Source organism: Oncorhynchus keta, chromosome 1, assembly GCF_023373465.1.
Source record: "Oncorhynchus keta strain PuntledgeMale-10-30-2019 chromosome 1, Oket_V2, whole genome shotgun sequence".
Lineage (NCBI taxonomy): Eukaryota > Metazoa > Chordata > Actinopteri > Salmoniformes > Salmonidae > Oncorhynchus > Oncorhynchus keta.
Window position 1 is genome coordinate 85,087,573 of NC_068421.1, and position 18,199 is coordinate 85,105,771.

The window sequence follows — 18,199 nt, forward strand, 5'->3', positions numbered from 1 at the left end:
TAATGACCATCGTTATGTTTGGAGGAAAAAGGGGGAGGCTTGCAAGCCGAAGACCACCATCCCAACTGTGAAGTACGGGGGTGGCAGCATCACGTTGTGGTGGTGCTTTGCTGCAGGAGGGACTGGTGCACTTCACAAAATGGATTGCATCATGAGGCAGGAAAATTATGTGGATATATTGAAGCAAAATCTGAAGACATCAGTCAAGAAGTTAAAGCTTGGTCGCAAATGGGTCTTCCAAATGGACAATGACCCCAAGCACACTTCCAACGTTGTGGCAAAATGGCTAAAAACTTCTTGTAACTAGGGGCGGGCAGCATTTTCATTTTGGGAAAAATAACGTTCCCAATGTAAACGGGCTATTTTGTCAGGACAAGATGCAAGAATGCTCAGGGATTCAATCTAGCAACCTTTACGGTTGCTGGCCCAACGCTCTAACCACTAGGCTACCTGCCACCCTGGAAAATTAGGGTTAAGTACCTTGCTCAAGGACACCTGTCAGCTCGGGTATTCAAACCAGCGACCTTTCGGTTACTAGCCCAACGCTCTAACCTCTAAGCTACCTGCCGCCCATGAACTTGTCACCATATTCTATGAATTCTCATACAGCCAGGCTCAACCATTAAACCCACATAGGTCTACTGAACAGAGACTTGCTCAACCATTAAACCCACATAGGCCTACTGAACGGAGCCTTGCTCAACCATTAAACCCACATAGGCCTACTGAACGGAGCCTTGCTCAACCATTAAAACCACATAGGCCTACTGAACAGAGACTTGCTCAACCATTAAACCCACATAGGTATACTGAACAGAGACTTGTTCAACCATTAAACCCACATAGGTCTACTGAACGGAGCCTTGATCAACCATTAAACCCACATAGGCCTACTGAACAGAGACTTGCTCAACCATTAAACCCACATAGGCCTACTGAACGGAGCCTTGCTCAACCATTAAACCCACATAGGCCTACTGAACGGAGCCTTGCTCAACCATTAAACCCCCCCTAGGCCTACTGAACGGAGCCTTGCTCAACCATTAAACCCACATAGGCCTACTGAACGGAGCCTTGCTCAACCATTAAACCCCCCCTAGGCCTACTGAACGGAGCCTTGCTCAACCATTAAACCCACATAGGTATACTGAACGGAGCCTTGCTCAACCATTAAACCCCCATAGGTCTACTGAACAGAGACTTGCTCAACCATTAAACCCACATAGGTTTACTGAACGGAGCCTTGCTCAACCATTAAACCCACATAGGCCTACTGAACGGAGCCTTGCTCAACCATTAAACCCCCCCTAGGCCTACTGAACGGAGCCTTGCTCAACCATTAAACCCCACATAGGCCTACTGAACGGAGCCTTGCTCAACCATTAAACCCCACATAGGCCTACTGAACGGAGCCTTGCTCAACCATTAAACCCCCCATAGGTCTACTGAACGGAGCCTTGCTCAACCATTAAACCCACATAGGCCTACTGAACGGAGCCTTGCTCAACCATTAAACCCCACATAGGTCTACTGAACGGAGCCTTGCTCAACCATTAAACCCCCCCTAGGCCTACTGAACGGAGCCTTGCTCAACCATTAAACCCGCATAGGTATACTGAACGGAGCCTTGCTCAACCATTAAACCCCCATAGGTCTACTGAACAGAGACTTGCTCAACCATTAAACCCACATAGGTCTACTGAACGGAGCCTTGCTCAACCATGACACCCCCCTAGGCCTACTGAACAGAGCCTTGCTCAACCATTAAACCCCCCTAGGTCTAATGAATTGAGCGGATCATGTAAAAATTTAAAGCACAATAGTGTTTGATATAGTACCTCTAGCTAGATATCAAACAAGCATACTTGGTTTAAATTGATCTGAAAACATGTTCTTTGATGTTTTTCAATTGCCAACGGTGAAGTAAATTGGTTTAATGGAGGCCAACAAACAATGGTGTTGTTCTGCTAGAATGCAAGGGAGCGCCTCACATTTTATATTTTGAGAATAAAAGTAGCTGGTAGAAATATTTCTGGAAAATTATTTCTGAAGCTGAATCAATGTCCCGCAAGATCACATAATGAAGAATTGGTATTTTACATAACAGAACCGAATATAATAGCATATCATAGTAGGCCTATAACGTTACTGTTACACCAAAAACACATCGTTTCTAGTCAATTTTTAGGATGGTTAGCTGAAGCTGAATAGTCGCATTTCTTTTCTCATGCGGCCACAACTCAACAACCGGTCGCGCCTCTCGGCAGCATATACACCGAGTGTACAAAATATTAAGAACACCTTCCAAATATTGAGTTGCAACAAGCTGTCGAAAGCGTTCCACTGGGATGCTGGCCGATGTCGACCCCAATGCTTCCCACAGTTGTGTTAAGTTGGCTGGATATCATTCTTGATACACACGGGAAACTGTTGAGCGTTTAAAAAAACAGCAGCGTTGCAGTTCTTGACACAAACTGGTGCGCTGGTAAGGACTCCACCCGTTCAAAGGCACATTTCACCGGTAAAACGTGAAGACCTATCATTCACGATTGACAGTGATGATGGCCTATTTTGAAATGAGGTCCGCCTGACTTGGTGTTTGAGGTTATTAAAAATATATAATTTTCTTGAAACAATATGTGTGGGCTTAGACAGAAGTTGCAATTGGAGGACAACATTTTGAGAAATTACGTAATTTACTATTTTTTCCCCCACAAGACAGAAATAATGCACTCTCCGCTAATAGAGCAAGAGCTGTCGCTCTGCACAGATATAAAGGCAATTTAATTTCATCCATTGGCTGACTGATAAATAATGAGTACTGTGCGCCCTCGTGTGGCCTCGTGCGCCCTCGTGTGTTTATGGTTGCTAGGCAACGAGAGAACAAAATCATTTTTGCAAATGATACACTTTGAATTTCGTGTCGTGGGCTGGTTTGCTATAAAGTTGCACACTACGTATCGTCTCTCGTCTTTTTTCTGTATTGTATCTGAATTTATACAAAAAGGATGGCTTCGGCTAAGCAGTCAAAAGAAAAGGATCCTGCGGATATTGTTAATCAGAACGCAATTCACATCGAGACCATAAAGAAAGAGAATAGGAGCCAAAAAGTGTACACGCTATTTAGCATCAACCCGTACAAAAGACGTAAGCACATCCCACCTCAGTAGAAAGATGTGGACTAATGTGAACGAGGAGGAATTACATGATGAACAACCACTTTTTCTCATCTTCTTTCACTTCTCAGTTCACATTTTGACTGACAAACCTATGGCTGGCAACAAGACACACGACAAAGTGCAGGAGGACCGTAAGTATGCCTAATAGCTCTTCAATGTAATGAGATGTTGGCCAGTCTGTTAGATCAGGGTTTCTCAAACTGTCATGGGGCCCTCCGTGTTCACGTTTTGATCGTTACCCAAGGACCATACAGCTGATTAAAATAACCAACTCCATTATTTGAAACAGCTGTGTGGTGCGGGGGCAAAACCCAAAACGTGCACCCAGGACCGTTTGGGAAACCCTGTCTGATTGTTTTATCCCCCAGCTGCTTTCCTAAGGGCCATCCACAGGGCTTGTTTGGAGCCAACCAAGAAATACACTCACCCCCAAACTGAGAGCCAGGAGATAGGCTGGATATCCAGACCTCTGGTAAGAAACCCCTCTTTGTGAGTGATGAGCAGGAAAATAGCTACTTTTCAAAATGGTTTGACAAGCTGTGTCCCCTTTACTTGGGAATTAACGAATGATGTAAATATATCACTAGCCACTTTAAACAATGCTACCTTATATAATGTTACTTACCCTACATTATTAATCTCATATGCATACGTATATACTGTACTCTATATCATCGACTGCATCCTTATGTAATACATGTATCACTAGCCACTTTAACTATGCCACTTTGTCTACATACTCATCTCATATGTATATACTGTACTCGATACCATCTACTGTATGCTGCTCTGTACCATCACTCATTCATATATCCTTATGTACATATTCTTTATCCCCTTACACTGTGTATAAGACAGTAGTTTAGGAATTGTTAGTTAGATTACTTGTTGGTTATTACTGCATTGTCGGAACTAGAAGCACAAGCATTTCGCTACACTCGCATTAACATCTGCTAACCATGTGTATGTGACAAATAAATTTGATTTACTTCCAGGTATTTGTTGTCATGTCCCCTGTCTGAGTGTCCTAAGCCTGTTGTCACCGCCCTCTAAAATAGCTTTTCTGCCCTGAGATGGTTTCAGATCGCAGCGATAGAAGACTGAACTGGTCACGGCAGAACTCTGAGATCACCAAGTACATGGATGCAGCATGGCGTCTCAAAGAACAGACACAGAACCTGGGTTAGATCTACAGCCTTCATTATGATAACCTGGGTTAGATCTACAGCCTACCAGCCTTCATTATGATAACCTGGGTTAGATCTACAGCCTACCAGACTTCATTACGATAACCTGGGTCATTGGTCTCTTTACTGGATAAAAAATGAGTGGAAACACAGCTATGAAGAATAATACTTTACTGTCCAAAGGAAATACAATGTAACTGGTTGCAGGCAGACCTACTGTAATTAAGCAATAAGGCCCAAGGGGGTGTGGTATATGGCCAATATACCACAGCTAAGGGCTGTTCTTGTGTGCAACGCAGAGTGCCTGGATACAACCTGGAGCCATGGTATATTGACCATGTACCACAAACCCCCAAGGTGCCTTAATGCTATTATAAACTGGTTACCAACATAATTAGAAGAGTGAAAATAAATAGTCACACTCGTGGTATATCAGACCGTATACCACGGCTTTCAGTCAATCAGCATCCAAGGCTTGAAACACTCAGTTTATAACAAACACCACACCAGAGAAACATGAAGCAGCATACTAATCATTCATTCAAGTTAAACAGATGCAGGTGTAGCCTGGTCCCTGTTTGTGCTCTTGCCATCTCCATCAGTCATTGTCAAGCAAAACTCAGCATGAAATTAGTTGGTATAATAGCAGACTGGCACTCGGGCTAGAGAAGGGGTTATTCTTGCCCAAAATGTACCAACTATTGTCATACCGGCAACCTGTTTGCAGAAAAAACATTTACCCAGATCTATAGAAAGTAATACATTGGCCCACTACACATTAATAATATTGATACATGGAAAAGGCCAAACACGACAGCTGCTCAATATTAGAAAATGTCACATCCCTAAAGGTAGTGAATCAGGGGGTCAATAAGCAGACTTGCAAAGTGTGCATTTTACAAAAATCTATCAAGTATTTACTCAAACTAGATGACATACATTTGTGGAAGTGGCTTCATCATTGTTTTCACTTTCAGCAAAGTTTCACAAACACAGACACCTTACAACAAAGTATAAAGATCTCCTTTAAAAGATACATGGATTTATTTTACTGCCGATAATAAAATGTCATTGTACCGTTGATGTCCATATTCATGTTAGAGGTTTAAACCATTTAAAAAAACATTGAATTTGGCATGTTTAGTACAGCTCTGTCTGGTTTTCATATGGAGACATTCTAAAGCTTGTAGTCTTGGTGATACTCTAGGAAGGACATCTTGTAGTCTTGGTGATACTCTAGGAAGGACATCTTGTAGTCCTGGTGATACTTTAGGAAGGACATCTTGTAGTCTTGGTGATACTCTAGGAAGGACATCTTGTAGTCTTGGTGATACTTTAGGAAGGACATCTTGTAGTCTTGGTGATACTCTAGGAAGGACATCTTGTAGTCTTGGTGATACTTTAGGAAGGACATCTTGGGAAATCATCACACAAAAGGCCTCCACATCAGTCCACTGCCCCAAGGGCTCCATGAAGGGTGGTGTGTGTGATCAAGAAGAGAAAGAGAGGACTTCTCCCTAATATTACCTCCTTCCAGAAGTTGGGATGCAGTGTGGCAAAGACCGAAGACAACACACACACACCTCTTTAGGAGCGACCCTTCATCTTCTTGCGTGAATTCTTGCCCGGTCGTTTCTGAAGGAATTGAAGAAAAAGGGATCAAAATGACAAATTAACTAACTTTTTTTCAGTAACAAACCAAATGTACCTACACTATAAACACAATATTTTAATTCAAAATGTGATATTGTATGACCCATTCATGGTTTCCTGTCAGTGACTTACAGCCCCTCCTTTGGCGGGGCCCCTTCCGCCTGGTCCTGCTTTGCCTCCTTTCCCCCCCTTTCCTCCTTTCCCATGAGCCACCTTGGCTCGGAAACCTGACACATCGTTGTGGCTGTCCTTGGTGTTCCACTTGGTTCCACTTTTCTTCCCGCCAAAGCCAAACCTCTGGTCTTTATACTTCCTCTTAGCATTGGGCCTGTCAAGTCAGAGACTTCAGTTTTAGTCCAAGTACATATAGATTTGATATAAAAGCACTGAATACAATGAATATAGGTAGGTAGTTGAAGAAGCATTGTGAACAACATTCCCATGTCTGTGCAGCATCTTACCCTTTCTTGTTCATGGCCTTTTTATCAGGTGTTTGGCCACCGGCCCCTTTCCCTGCACCTCCTTTAGCTGGAGCGCCTCCTTTAGCAGTCTTCTGATCTCCTTCCAGGAAGTCCAGTTTGTCAGTCATGCCTGCAAGAGAGGGTGTTTACCGTTATGAATCACATTTAGCAGATGTCACCCAAAGCAACTTACCAACCAAAATAGTGTAAACAAGATGGGTGACTTAAACAAAACATGCAGAACTGAGGACCCACCTTTTTGATACCTCTTCACTGAAGACATCATGGCCTTCTTCTCCCTCTGTCTCTTCTGAATAACCTCTACTTGTACCTACAACACCAATTTCATAAGATCACATTCACCAAGAGGATATAATAAAAAAGTACAATTCCAGTGAGACCCCCACTGCTGTCATGTAAGATGAAAGGAGACTGACCTTCTTGCCATACTTCCTCTGTTCTCTTAGTTTCTTGGCCTTTTCCGACTTCTCCATCATGATCTGCTTCGTGATGAGTTTCTTCCTGATCTGTAGGAAAAGATAAAAGGATCGCATTATTCATGACCACACCCGTGTTTAGACCAGATTTGAAATTGCTGGACAAATGTGCATATCAAATAGAATCTCAGTTGGATGCCAGCCACGTGTCAGGTAAAGTGTAAATCACGGTCCACAGACACGAGGAGTCGATAGTCCAACGCCCCATTGTGACATACCTAGCTTCACGGCTCTGAGACAAACAGCCGCGAGGGACGAACAGCCCGAATGTGCACCTCCTTACAATTCCCACCAAATGAGTCTCCGGTACGCACCCTTTATTAATTTGAATGCATTGACAGTTGGACAAATTGCTTGAACTGCTCTAAGAATTAGAGAAGTATGAAAGCCAACAGTCCAATATTCTTCAACACTGCTGTGCGTATGCACACACAATATGGACTATGTTAAATTCTTAATGCTTTGTTAGGAGTGCCCACTGCCAATTCATTGTGACCATCATGGAAATTACTGCAATTATAATACAAGAAATGATAGCCTACCAAGTGTACGTTGGTGCCTTGCACAAAGCATGTCTCCCTCCATCCATTTAGCTTGCCAAAACCTCTGCTGCGGAGTCAATTTATTTTTCCACTTGTCTTGCCTCCATCCTTGGTAAAGTAGCTAGTTAGCTATCAAGCAAGCATTGCAGTTTTTAGCATTTTTAAGCTAACTACTCAACCAGGCATTAGATCAGTGGAATACTCCTTGGTGGACTAGGTAAAAAAAAGTTAGCTTTTATGAAGAGTAATCTAGCAAAACGTCATAAAATACCAAAACACTTCTCCCCTGTGTGCATACAGTTGTGTCCGCCAACATTGTGGTGATACTGATGGTTTCTATGGACTGATTGCTTCTACGGTTGTGGCTACAAAGTACAACTACGGGAATAGTAGTGACTAAGTAGTAGGTTAGGAGAATTAGGTTAAGGTTAGGGAAAGGGTTATGCTTAGCTAAAATACTGCAGCTGTACTCCATCTAGCCACAACCTTAAAATCTATCTGTTCTGAGAATCCACCAGTATTACAACACCACTACCACGATACAATGTTGGAAGGTCCTTAGAGAGCACAAGTGCAAGACAGGGTGTCTTCTAATTGCATAATCTGTCTGAACCAACCTCCAACACATAGCCAATGTGATTTACAGAGGATATTTTCATCACGATACCTTTTGCAAATCAATGTTTATTTGTTTGCATGCATTTATCTACCAAAAGCCTGTAAAAACATTGAAAACCCCCTTTGTTTTAACACTCGCTGTTTATTATCTATGGTCACTTTACCTACATGTACAAATTACCTCGACTAACCTGTACCTCCTGTATATAGCGTGGTTATTGTTATTTTGTTGGTTTAGTTTACATTTTTTTACTTCAGCGAATTGAGTAAATATTTTCTTAACTATTTCTTGAACTGCATTGTAAGTAAGCAGGTAGCAGCTACCTGGGGCACGAACCGAAAGGTTGTAAGACTGAATCCCCGAGCTGACAAGGTAAAAATATGTCGTTCTGCCCTTGAACAAGTCAGTTCCTAGGCCGTGCCTAATTAAATAAAAGGTTTACACACACACACAAAAAAGCCTTTCAGTGTAAGGTTGTTGTACTCAGCAAATAAAAGTGAAAAATAAAATGTGATTTGAATTAATGGCTAAAGGAATAGCTCGACAAAACTTTTCAACAGTTTGGGTCAGAGAGATTAATCCAAACCTGATGCAATTCAGTCATATACATATAAAGACAGATGGCAAGATCTCTCTGGGAGTAAGGCCAGACCAGGACATCCTACCTTCTGCATTTGCTGGTCTGACTTGGCCATCTCTGCAAAGTAGTCCTCAGGTCTCTTGGTGGCTATCTTCAGCTTCAGTAGCCGGGGCATCGCTTCCAGAACAGCTTCTTGGGCTTGACGGTAACTGGAAGAGATCAATGAAAGAGAGGATATGGTTTACAATTGCTATGACTAGGACAGCATCATGACATTACAACAAATTATCTGTCCACTGACAAGACTGTATGGACATTAGACAGACACTCACAAGAACATCTCTCTCTGGAAGTCGTCATCTGGGTTGATGTCTTCGCTGGCCTTGTTGTCGAGTCTGCCCTCGGACTTGGCAACGATGTCATCAGCGGGGAGATTGACCATGTCCAGCCTCTCTATCCAGGGTAGTGTGTTCTTACGAAAGTCAGCGAGGCATTGTTTCAAACCCTCCTGTCCACAACCATGAATTAAATACGGATCATATTAGAACAGCTAATAATTTGTGACTTATGAGTCGAATAAAGCATGAATGAGAGACAATGGTGGCTTTCTGGTCGCAGACACGTGCGCATGTCAACACTCACCACATTGTTGACAATCTTCTTCGGTTCTTGTGTTGTAAAGTTCAACCCAGGCTTTAACAATCCCTTTGCGAATGCATCTTGAAGCTAATGAAAACGAAACACACACCACAGTCACGCCTTGTAAAGCACATACACAATGTTAACGGATACATTGTTAGTTAACTAGCTAGCTAAATTGGCTAATGTTCGCTAGCACGCTATAAAATACCCGGTTTACCTCTCCGTCAGATAATTCGCTGTCCTGCTCAGACGTCTCACCTAACTGCTCATCTTCAATAATATCCATGGTATTGTTAACGAGAATGATTGGATACAAACAGTGATTTTGTGGACCAAATACCATAAAATCCGTGCTCACATGGAGCGGTTCACGTGAGAAGGAATTGGCGTCTGTAAAGGGTACACCGAAAATGTCTTCCGGTGAAACACCCGCACCGAAGTAATCAAATGTTCCTATCCGAAGTTTTCCTTTGCAGCTGTCTACAGCTCTCATGTATAACTCGTGAAAAAAGGAACAGAGGACAATAAACCTTCGTGTGAATTTCCGACATATTTTCGGTTTATAATGATATAGGTTTATGCTTTAATTAGTTATATTCGTTACTTATTATGTAATTATGCATTGTATGAAAGCTTCTCCATAGTGATATAATCTAACAATAACATTCTATTCGTATTATTTTCCACGCTTCGGCAAAAATAGCATGTCAATCTCAATTATTTATTAATTTGTATTTTCAATACAGATAAGTAGCTAGCCTAGTAAAATAAGACGATCATTTATTTTCCAAGTTGAGCTTTACGGTTCCAGTAACTCTATAAAAAGTATTGAAGATCAGGCGTTGTAGATGTAAGCTTCAAGGGACAGGAGGCAATTTCAGATTAAGGTGAAAATGATTAATATGGCCATACAGAATTGAATTAGTATCCTTTCGACTTTTTCCTGCTACATAAAGATAAAAACCCTAAATTATTTTTCTTTTTCAGATTTTAGTTTATAACTTGTGCTACTTTGATGAGCAGACTGTCATCTTCCCATCTGGGAACAACTGTGTTTATTACAACATAGATCAGAAATGGCAGAGGTTCATCCCAGGTATTTGCCACGCTCACTTCTCAGGATTATAAACAATATGTATAGGGTCAGGGTGTTTTATAGATTGTTTAGTGTTTCTGACACTACAGCACTCTCTGAAATCTTTTCATCGCCAAACATAAACCTGGTATTCAAAACAGAATTAGCTGTTAACAACCTGTTCAATTCATCCAACTTCTAGTTATGTTTTCTTTGTGATTCATCCTTGATTTTGCTTCTCAGGTTTGGAGAGGAGTCAGGGGATGTACGCCCTGACCATCAACTCAAACCGCCGCTACCTGGCAGTATCGGAGCGTGGCGAGAGGGCCACCATTGCCGTGTATGACCTGCAGCACGAGTAGAGCCGGAAGAGGAAGGTGCTGAGCGGAGGGGGACATCCCTGTCCATGAGTTTGTCTCAATGGCGTTCTCCACGGACTCCAAGTACTTCATCGGCCAATCAGGGGCGCCGGACTACATCCTCTTCTATTGGATGTGGGAGAAGCAGAAGATCATGGCCATGGTGAAGACCACTGTGGCCGCTAACCCAGTCAACCAGGTGAGGTCGGTCTGCTCTCTTGTTAGCAGTGGTGTAAAGTACTTCAGTAAACATACTTTAAAGTACTACTGAAGTGTTTTTTTGGGGTATCTGTACTTCACTTTACTATTTATATTTTTGACAATTTTTTATTTTTTACTTCAGTACATTCCTAAAGAAAATGATGTACTTTTTACGCCATACATTTTCCCTGTCTCACACTATATGTTTCCAGGTCAGTTTGAACCCATATGACAACACCCAGATCTGTGTGAGTGGGAATGGGGTCTTCAAGCTGTTCCGCTATGCAGAGAGGGCTCTGAAGCAGTCCACCTTCCAGAATCTGGAGACCCATAACTTGTTGTCCCACACCTGGGTGTCTGAGGACAGGGTGATAGCCGGGACAGAGGCAGGCAGGCTGATGGTGTTTGGAGACCTGCGATGGGATATGTGTGTGTCCACCAAGACCACCATGTCACAGGACCCAGACAGGTGGGCATAGGGAGAAAAAGACAAGCTGGGGTTGAAAGAACTCCAAACAGATGTCACCAACACATTGTAAGAGTGACCATGTTGTACAGTTTTCAATTTAAAAAAATACTTTTTACAGTGCAAAGGGAAATGATGAAGAGTCCCTTCCTCAGTTGCCTCGGGTTACAGTCATCACAGCGTACTCCAAAGGCTTTGCCTACTCGGCCGGTCCTGGGACTGTGTGTCTGTTTGAGAGAACCGACGATAAGGACAACTACAGGAAGACCAGGGAGATAAAGGGTAAGAAAGCTTTCACCTCGCTTCGTTTCTATCACTCTTTCCAGGAATATGTTGTATAGAACTAAGCTCATTATTTGTGTGTGTGTGTGTGTGTGCGTTTTTTATTTTAAGAGTTTTATTCCAAAACACTATATATCCATTTTCAGAAATGTTGGTAAATTTGCTTTTATCGTTTAAAGAAATGATGAAAGAGATTGTGTTTTTTCACTATCTAATCATGGCATGGGGTTGTTCAATGACAGACGTGTATTTGTTTAGATCTATAATGGTGTAGGGTTTCACTTCAGAGAGACAAATAATCATGTTTTTTGCTAAATGCTACATATTCGTCACACTCTCAGAGAAATAAGTAGTACTGTTAGGTTTTACACAGTCAAATGTAACAAATAACCACATTTTTTATTAATACATTTATATTATATTTGGCATTTTAGCAGATGCTCTCATCCAGAGCGACTTACAGTAAGTGCATTCATCTTAAGATAGCTAGGTGAGACGACCACATATCACAGTTAACTATACAGGATACGAACATTCCATTCCAGCTAAACAGTGGCTACATAGTGTTTAGCAAAAACAAACAAAAAATCATACACATAAAATCTTGGAATTAAAATTCTGAGAACAGTAATACTTTACACACACATTAAGTTACCCATAAGCAAGCATTTCTGATGAAGAAACACAAATGGGAATAATTGATGGACATAGCATTTAGGAAATAAACGGTCCCATCCAGATCCCCCAGACCAGTGCAGCCACGAGCCCAGCCAGGCAGAGCAGCAGCAGATTGTCTCTCTGGTCATCAGTCCATCAGAGGAGACTGTAGTGACCAGTACAGACTGGGGTCAGCTTCACTGTCCTCACTATCCCTTTAAGAAAATTTGGACTTGATGTCAAATCTGGGGGATCGTCTCAGATCTCAGCTTGTTTTCTATTCTCAATGGTAGTTATATCTGAGGACGTTTCTTTCATGACTGGCTTCTAATGTTTTTTTTTTAGACTGTCAGCCCTTATTCAGGTCCATCTCCCTCTCCCTTCCCATTTAGCCTTTTGTCAGGTCCATCTATCTCTCCCTTCCCCTTTAGCCTTTTATCAGGTCCATCTCTCTCTCCCTTCCCCTTTAGCCTTTTATCAGGTCCATCTCTCTCTCCCTTCCCCTTTAGCCTTTTATCAGGTCCATCTCTCTCTCCCTTCCCCTTTAGCCTTTTATCAGGTCCATCTCTCTCTCCCTTCCCCTTTAACCTTTTATCAGGTCCATCTCTCTCTCCCTTCCCCTTTAGCCTTTTATCAGGTCCATCTCTCTCTCCCTTCCCCTTTAACCTTTTATCAGGTCCATCTCTCTCCCATCTTCCCCTTTAACCTTTTATCAGGTCCATCTCTCTCTCCCTTCCCCTTTAACCTTTTATCAGGTCCATCTCTCTCCCTTCCCATTTAGCCTTTTATCAGGTCCATCTCTCTCTCCCTTCCCTTTAACCTTTTATCAGGTCCATCTCTCTCCCCTTCCCCTTTAGCCTTTTATCAGGTCCATCTCTCTCTCCCTTCCCCTTTAACCTTTTATCAGGTCCATCTCTCTCTTCCCTTCCCATTTAGCCTTTTATCAGGTCCATCTCTCTCTCCTTCCCATTTAGCCTTTTATCAGGTCCATCTCTCTCTCCCTTCCCCTTTAACCTTTTATCAGGTCCATCTCTCTCTCCCTTCCCCTTTAGCCTTTTATCAGGTCCATCTCTCTCTCCTTCCCCTTTAACCTTTTATCAGGTCCATCTCTCTCTTCCCTTCCCAGGTTTAGCCTTTTTTTATCAGGTCCATCTCTCTCTCCCTTCCCCTTTATCACCTTTTATCAGGTCCATCTCTCTCTCCTTCCCCTTTAGCCTTTTATCAGGTCCATCTCCTCTCCCTTCCCCTTTAGCCTTTTATCAGGTCCATCTCTCTCTCCCTTCCCCTTTAACCTTTTATCAGGTCCATCTCTCTCTCCCTTCCCCTTTAATCCTTTTATCAGGTCCATCTCTCTCTCCCTTCCCCTTTAGCCTTTTATCAGGTCCATCTCTCTCTCCTTCCCCTTTAACCTTTTATCAGGTCCATCTCTCTCCCTTCCCATTTAGCCTTTTATCAGGTCCATCTCTCTCTCCCTTCCCCTTTAGCCTTTTATCAGGTCCATCTCTCTCTCCCTTCCCCTTTAGCCTTTTATCAGGTCCATCTCTCTCTCCCTTAGCCTTCCCCTTTAGCCTTTTATCAGGTCCATCTCTCTCTCCCTTCCCCTTTAGCCTTTTATCAGGTCCATCTCTCTCTCCCTTCCCCTTTAGCCTTTTATCAGGTCCATCTCTCTCTCCCTTCCCCTTTAGCCTTTTATCAGGTCCATCTCTCTCTCCCTTCCCCTTTAGCCTTTTATCAGGTCCATCTCTCTCTCCCTTCCCCTTTAGCCTTTTATCAGGTCCATCTCTCTCTCCCTTCCCCTTTAGCCTTTTATCAGGTCCATCTCTCTCTCCCTTCCCCTTTAGCCTTTTATCAGGTCCATCTCTCTCTCCCTTCCCCTTTAGCCTTTTATCAGGTCCATCTCTCTCCCTCCCTTCATTTAGCCTTTTATCAGGTCCATCTCTCTCTCCTTCCCCTTTAGCCTTTTATCAGGTCCATCTCTCTCTCCCTTCCCCTTTCCCTTTTATCAGGTCCATCTATCTCTCTCCCTTCCCTTTAGCCTTTTATCAGGTCCATCTGCCTCTCCCCTTCCCCTTTAGCCTTTTATCAGGTCCATCTCTCTCTCCCTTCCCCTTTAGCCTTTTATCAGGTCCATCTCTCTCTCCTTCCCCTTTAGCCTTTTATCAGGTCCATCTCCTCTCCCTTCCCCTTTAGCCTTTTATCAGGTCCATCTGCTCTTCTCCCCATTCCCCCTTCCCCTTTAGCCTTTTATCAGGTCCATCTCTCTCCCTTCCCCTTTAGCCTTTTATCAGGTCCATCTCTCTCTCCCTTCCCCTTTAGCCTTTTATCAGGTCCATCTCTCTCCCTTCCCCCTTTAACCTTTTATCAGGTCCATCTCTCTCTCCCTTCCCCTTTAGCCTTTTATCAGGTCCATCTATCTCTCCCTTCCCCTTTAGCCTTTTATCAGGTCCATCTATCTCTCCCTTCCCCTTTAGCCTTTTATCAGGTCCATCTATCTCTCCCTTCCCCCTTTAGCCTTTTATCAGGTCCATCTGCCTCTCCTTCCCCTTTAGCCTTTTATCAGGTCCATCTGCTCTCTCCCTTCCCCTTTAGCCTTTTATCAGGTCCATCTATCTCTCCCTTCCCTTTAGCCTTTTATCAGGTCCATCTCTCTCCCTTCCCCTTTTCCCTTTAGCCTTTTATCAGGTCCATCTGCCTCTCCCTTCCCCTTTAGCCTTTTATCAGGTCCATCTCCTCTTCCCTTCCCCTTTAGCCATTTTATCAGGTCCATCTCTCTCCCTTCCCCTTTAGCCTTTTATCAGGTCCATCTATCTCTCCCTTCCCCTTTAGCCTTTTATCAGGTCCATCTATCTCTCCTTCCCCTTTAGCCTTTTATCAGGTCCATCTCTCTCCATCTGCTCCCTTCCCCTTTAGCCTTTTATCAGGTCCATCTCTCTCTCCCTTCCCCTTTAACCTTTTATCAGGTCCATCTCTCTCTCCCTTCCCCTTTAGCCTTTTGTCAGGTCCATCTCTCTCTCCTTCCCCTTTAGCCTTTTGTCAGGTCCATCTCTCTCCCTTCCCCTTTAGCCTTTTATCAGGTCCATCTCCATCTCTCCCTTCCCCCTTTAGCCTTTTATCAGGTCCATCTGCCTCTCCCTTCCCCTTTAGCCTTTTATCAGGTCCATCTCTCTCCCTTCCCCTTTAGCCTTTTATCAGGTCCATCTCTCTCCCTTCCCCTTTAACCTTTTATCAGGTCCATCTCTCTCTCCTTCCCCTTTAACCTTTATCACCTTTTATCAGGTCCATCTCTCTCTCCCTTCCCCTTTAACCTTTTATCAGGTCCATCTCTCTCTCCCTTCCCCTTTAGCCTTTTATCAGGTCCATCTCTCTCTCCCTTCCCCTTTAGCCTTTTATCAGGTCCATCTCTCTCTCCCTTCCCCTTTAACCTTTATCAGGTCCATCTCTCTCTCCTTCCCTTTAACCTTTTATCAGGTCCATCTCTCTCCCTTCCCCCTTTAGCCTTTTATCAGGTCCATCTCTCCCTCCTTCCCCCCCTTTAGCCTTTTATCAGGTCCATCTCTCTCTCCCTTCCCCTTTAGCCTTTTATCAGGTCCATCTCTCTCTCCCTTCCCCTTTAGCCTTTTATCAGGTCCATCTCTCTCTCCCTTCCCCTTTAGCCTTTTATCAGGTCCATCTCTCTCCCCTTCCCCTTTAACCTTTTATCAGGTCCATCTCTCTCTCCCTTCCCAGGTCCATTAGCCTTTTATCAGGTCCATCTCTCTCTCCTTCCCCTTTAGCCTTTTATCAGGTCCATCTCTCTCTCCCTTCCCCTTTAACCTTTTATCAGGTCCATCTATCTCTCCCTTCCCCTTTAGCCTTTTATCAGGTCCATCTATCTCTCCCTTCCCCTTTAACCTTTTATCAGGTCCATCTCTCTCTCCCTTCCCCTTTAACCTTTTATCAGGTCCATCTCTCTCCCTTCCCCTTTAGCCTTTTATCAGGTCCATCTATCTCTCCCTTCCCCTTTAGCCTTTTATCAGGTCCATCTCTCTCTCCCTTCCCCTTTAGCCTTTTATCAGGTCCATCTATCTCTCCCTTCCCCTTTAGCCTTTTATCAGGTCCATCTCTCTCTCCCTTCCCCTTTAGCCTTTTATCAGGTCCATCTACCTCTCCCTTCCCCTTTAGCCTTTTATCAGGTCCATCTTCCTCTCCCTTCCCCTTTAGCCTTTTATCAGGTCCATCTCTCTCCCCTTCCCCTTTAGCCTTTTATCAGGTCCATCTATCTCTCCCTTCCCAGGTCCATTTAGCCATTTTATCAGGTCCATCTGCCTCTCCCTTCCCTTCCCTTTAGCCTTTTATCAGGTCCATCTCTCTCCCCTTCCCCTTTTAGCCATCTTTATCAGGTCCATCTGCCTCTCCCTTCCCCTTTAGCCTTTTATCAGGTCCATCTCTCTCTCCTTCCCCTTTAACCCAGGTCCATTTAGCCTTTTATCAGGTCCATCTATCTCTCTCCCTTCCCCTTTAGCCTTTTATTTATCAGGTCCATCTGCCTCTCCATCTTCCCCTTTTTAGCCTTTTATCAGGTCCATCTCTCTCCCCCTTCCCCTTTAGCCTTTTATCAGGTCCATCTGCCTCTCCATCTTCCCCTTTAGCCTTTTATCAGGTCCATCTCCTCTCCCTTCCCCTTTAGCCTTTTATCAGGTCCATCTATCAGGTCCATCTCCTTCCCTTCCCCTTTAGCCTTTTATCAGGTCCATCTGCCTCTCCCTTCCCCTTTAGCCTTTTATCAGGTCCATCTCTCTCCCTTCCCCTTTAGCCTTTTATCAGGTCCATCTCTCTCTCCTTCCCCTTTAGCCTTTTATCAGGTCCATCTCTCTCTCCCTTCCCCTTTAACCTTTTATCAGGTCCATCTGCCTCTCCCTTCCCCTTTAACCTTTTATCAGGTCCATCTCTCTCTCCCTTCCCCTTTAGCCTTTTATCAGGTCCATCTCTCTCCCCTCCTTCCCCTTTAGCCTTTTATCAGGTCCATCTATCTCTCCCTTCCCCTTTAGCCTTTTATCAGGTCCATCTCTCTCTCCTTCCCCTTTAGCCTTTTATCAGGTCCATCTATCTCTCCCTTCCCCTTAGCCTTTTATCAGGTCCATCTGCCTCTCCCTTCCCCTTTAGCCTTTTATCAGGTCCATCTCTCTCTCCTTCCCCTTTAGCCTTTTATCAGGTCCATCTATCTCTCCCTTCCCCTTTAGCCTTTTATCAGGTCCATCTCAGGTCTCTCCCTTCCCCTTAGCCTTTTATCAGGTCCATCTCTCTCTCCCTTCCCCTTTAGCCTTTTATCAGGTCCATCTCTCTCTCCCTTCCCCTTTAGCCTTTTATCAGGTCCATCTCTCTCTCCCTTCCCCTTTAGCCTTTTATCAGGTCCATCTCTCTCTCCCTTCCCCTTTAGCCTTTTATCAGGTCCATCTCTCTCTCCCTTCCCCTTTAGCCTTTTATCAGGTCCATCTCTCTCTCCCTTCCCCTTTAGCCTTTTATCAGGTCCATCTCTCTCTCCCTTCCCCTTTAGCCTTTTATCAGGTCCATCTCTCTCTCCCTCCCCCTTTAGCCTTTTATCAGGTCCATCTCTCTCTCCCTTCCCCTTTAGCCTTTTATCAGGTCCATCTCTCTCTCCCTTCCCCCTTAGCCTTTTATCAGGTCCATCTCTCTCCCTTTAGCCTTCCCATTTAGCCTTTTATCAGGTCCATCTCTCTCCCTTCCCATTTAGCCTTTTATCAGGTCCATCTCTCTCCCTTCCCTTTTCCCCTTTAGCCTTTTATCAGGTCCATCTCTCTC

General features: G+C 43.8%; 2 protein-coding genes and 1 pseudogene across 3 annotated transcripts; 2 read left to right on the forward strand and 1 right to left on the reverse strand.

Annotated features, from left to right (window-relative positions):
* The first annotated feature begins 2,888 nt into the window (after positions 1-2,888).
* LOC118393861 (protein FAM183A-like) lies at positions 2,889-4,827 on the forward strand. The gene is made up of 4 exons (XM_035787008.2): positions 2,889-3,147; positions 3,248-3,310; positions 3,548-3,651; positions 4,253-4,827. The coding sequence occupies exons 1-4, from the start codon at positions 3,009-3,011 to the stop codon at positions 4,364-4,366; spliced, it is 420 nt and encodes a 139-aa protein (XP_035642901.1). The 5' UTR covers positions 2,889-3,008; the 3' UTR covers positions 4,367-4,827.
* On the reverse strand, positions 4,521-9,880 carry LOC118393851 (probable rRNA-processing protein EBP2). 2 transcript variants are annotated; one of them, XM_035786995.2, is made up of 9 exons: positions 9,701-9,880; positions 9,361-9,444; positions 9,051-9,226; positions 8,804-8,927; positions 6,918-7,007; positions 6,736-6,811; positions 6,481-6,610; positions 6,152-6,347; positions 4,521-6,001 (listed from the first exon to the last, which is right to left on the reverse strand). In XM_035786995.2, exons 1-9 carry the CDS (start codon positions 9,851-9,853, stop codon positions 5,954-5,956), a joined length of 1,077 nt encoding a protein of 358 aa, XP_035642888.1. In that variant the 5' UTR covers positions 9,854-9,880; the 3' UTR covers positions 4,521-5,953. The 2 variants fall into 2 exon arrangements, with proteins under 2 accessions (XP_035642888.1, XP_035642882.1); XM_035786989.2 differs by having other exon boundaries at positions 9,578-9,832.
* Positions 9,881-10,620: 740 nt separating this feature from the next.
* LOC118385909 (cilia- and flagella-associated protein 57-like) overlaps positions 10,621-18,199 on the forward strand; it is a 44,474-nt pseudogene continuing 36,895 nt past the window's right edge.

What these genes read in the sequence shown, in the direction of transcription:
- LOC118393851 (XM_035786995.2), bottom strand. Translation starts at nt 9,853, where the DNA reads ATGAGAGCTGTAGACAGCTGCAAAGGAAAACTTCGGATAGGAACATTT. An exon ending in ATGTGAGCACGGATTTTATG is followed by an intron (nt 9,445 to 9,700) that starts GTATTTGGTCCA and finishes CGTTTTCATTAG; the next exon opens with CTTCAAGATGCATTCGCAAA. An exon ending in AGAGGAAGTATGGCAAGAAG is followed by an intron (nt 6,812 to 6,917) that starts GTCAGTCTCCTT and finishes TTGGTGTTGTAG; the next exon opens with GTACAAGTAGAGGTTATTCA.
- LOC118393861 (XM_035787008.2), top strand. Translation starts at nt 3,009, where the DNA reads ATGGCTTCGGCTAAGCAGTCAAAAGAAAAGGATCCTGCGGATATTGTT. An exon ending in CATCAACCCGTACAAAAGAC is followed by an intron (nt 3,148 to 3,247) that starts GTAAGCACATCC and finishes TTCACTTCTCAG; the next exon opens with TTCACATTTTGACTGACAAA. An exon ending in GCTGGATATCCAGACCTCTG is followed by an intron (nt 3,652 to 4,252) that starts GTAAGAAACCCC and finishes TTCTGCCCTGAG; the next exon opens with ATGGTTTCAGATCGCAGCGA.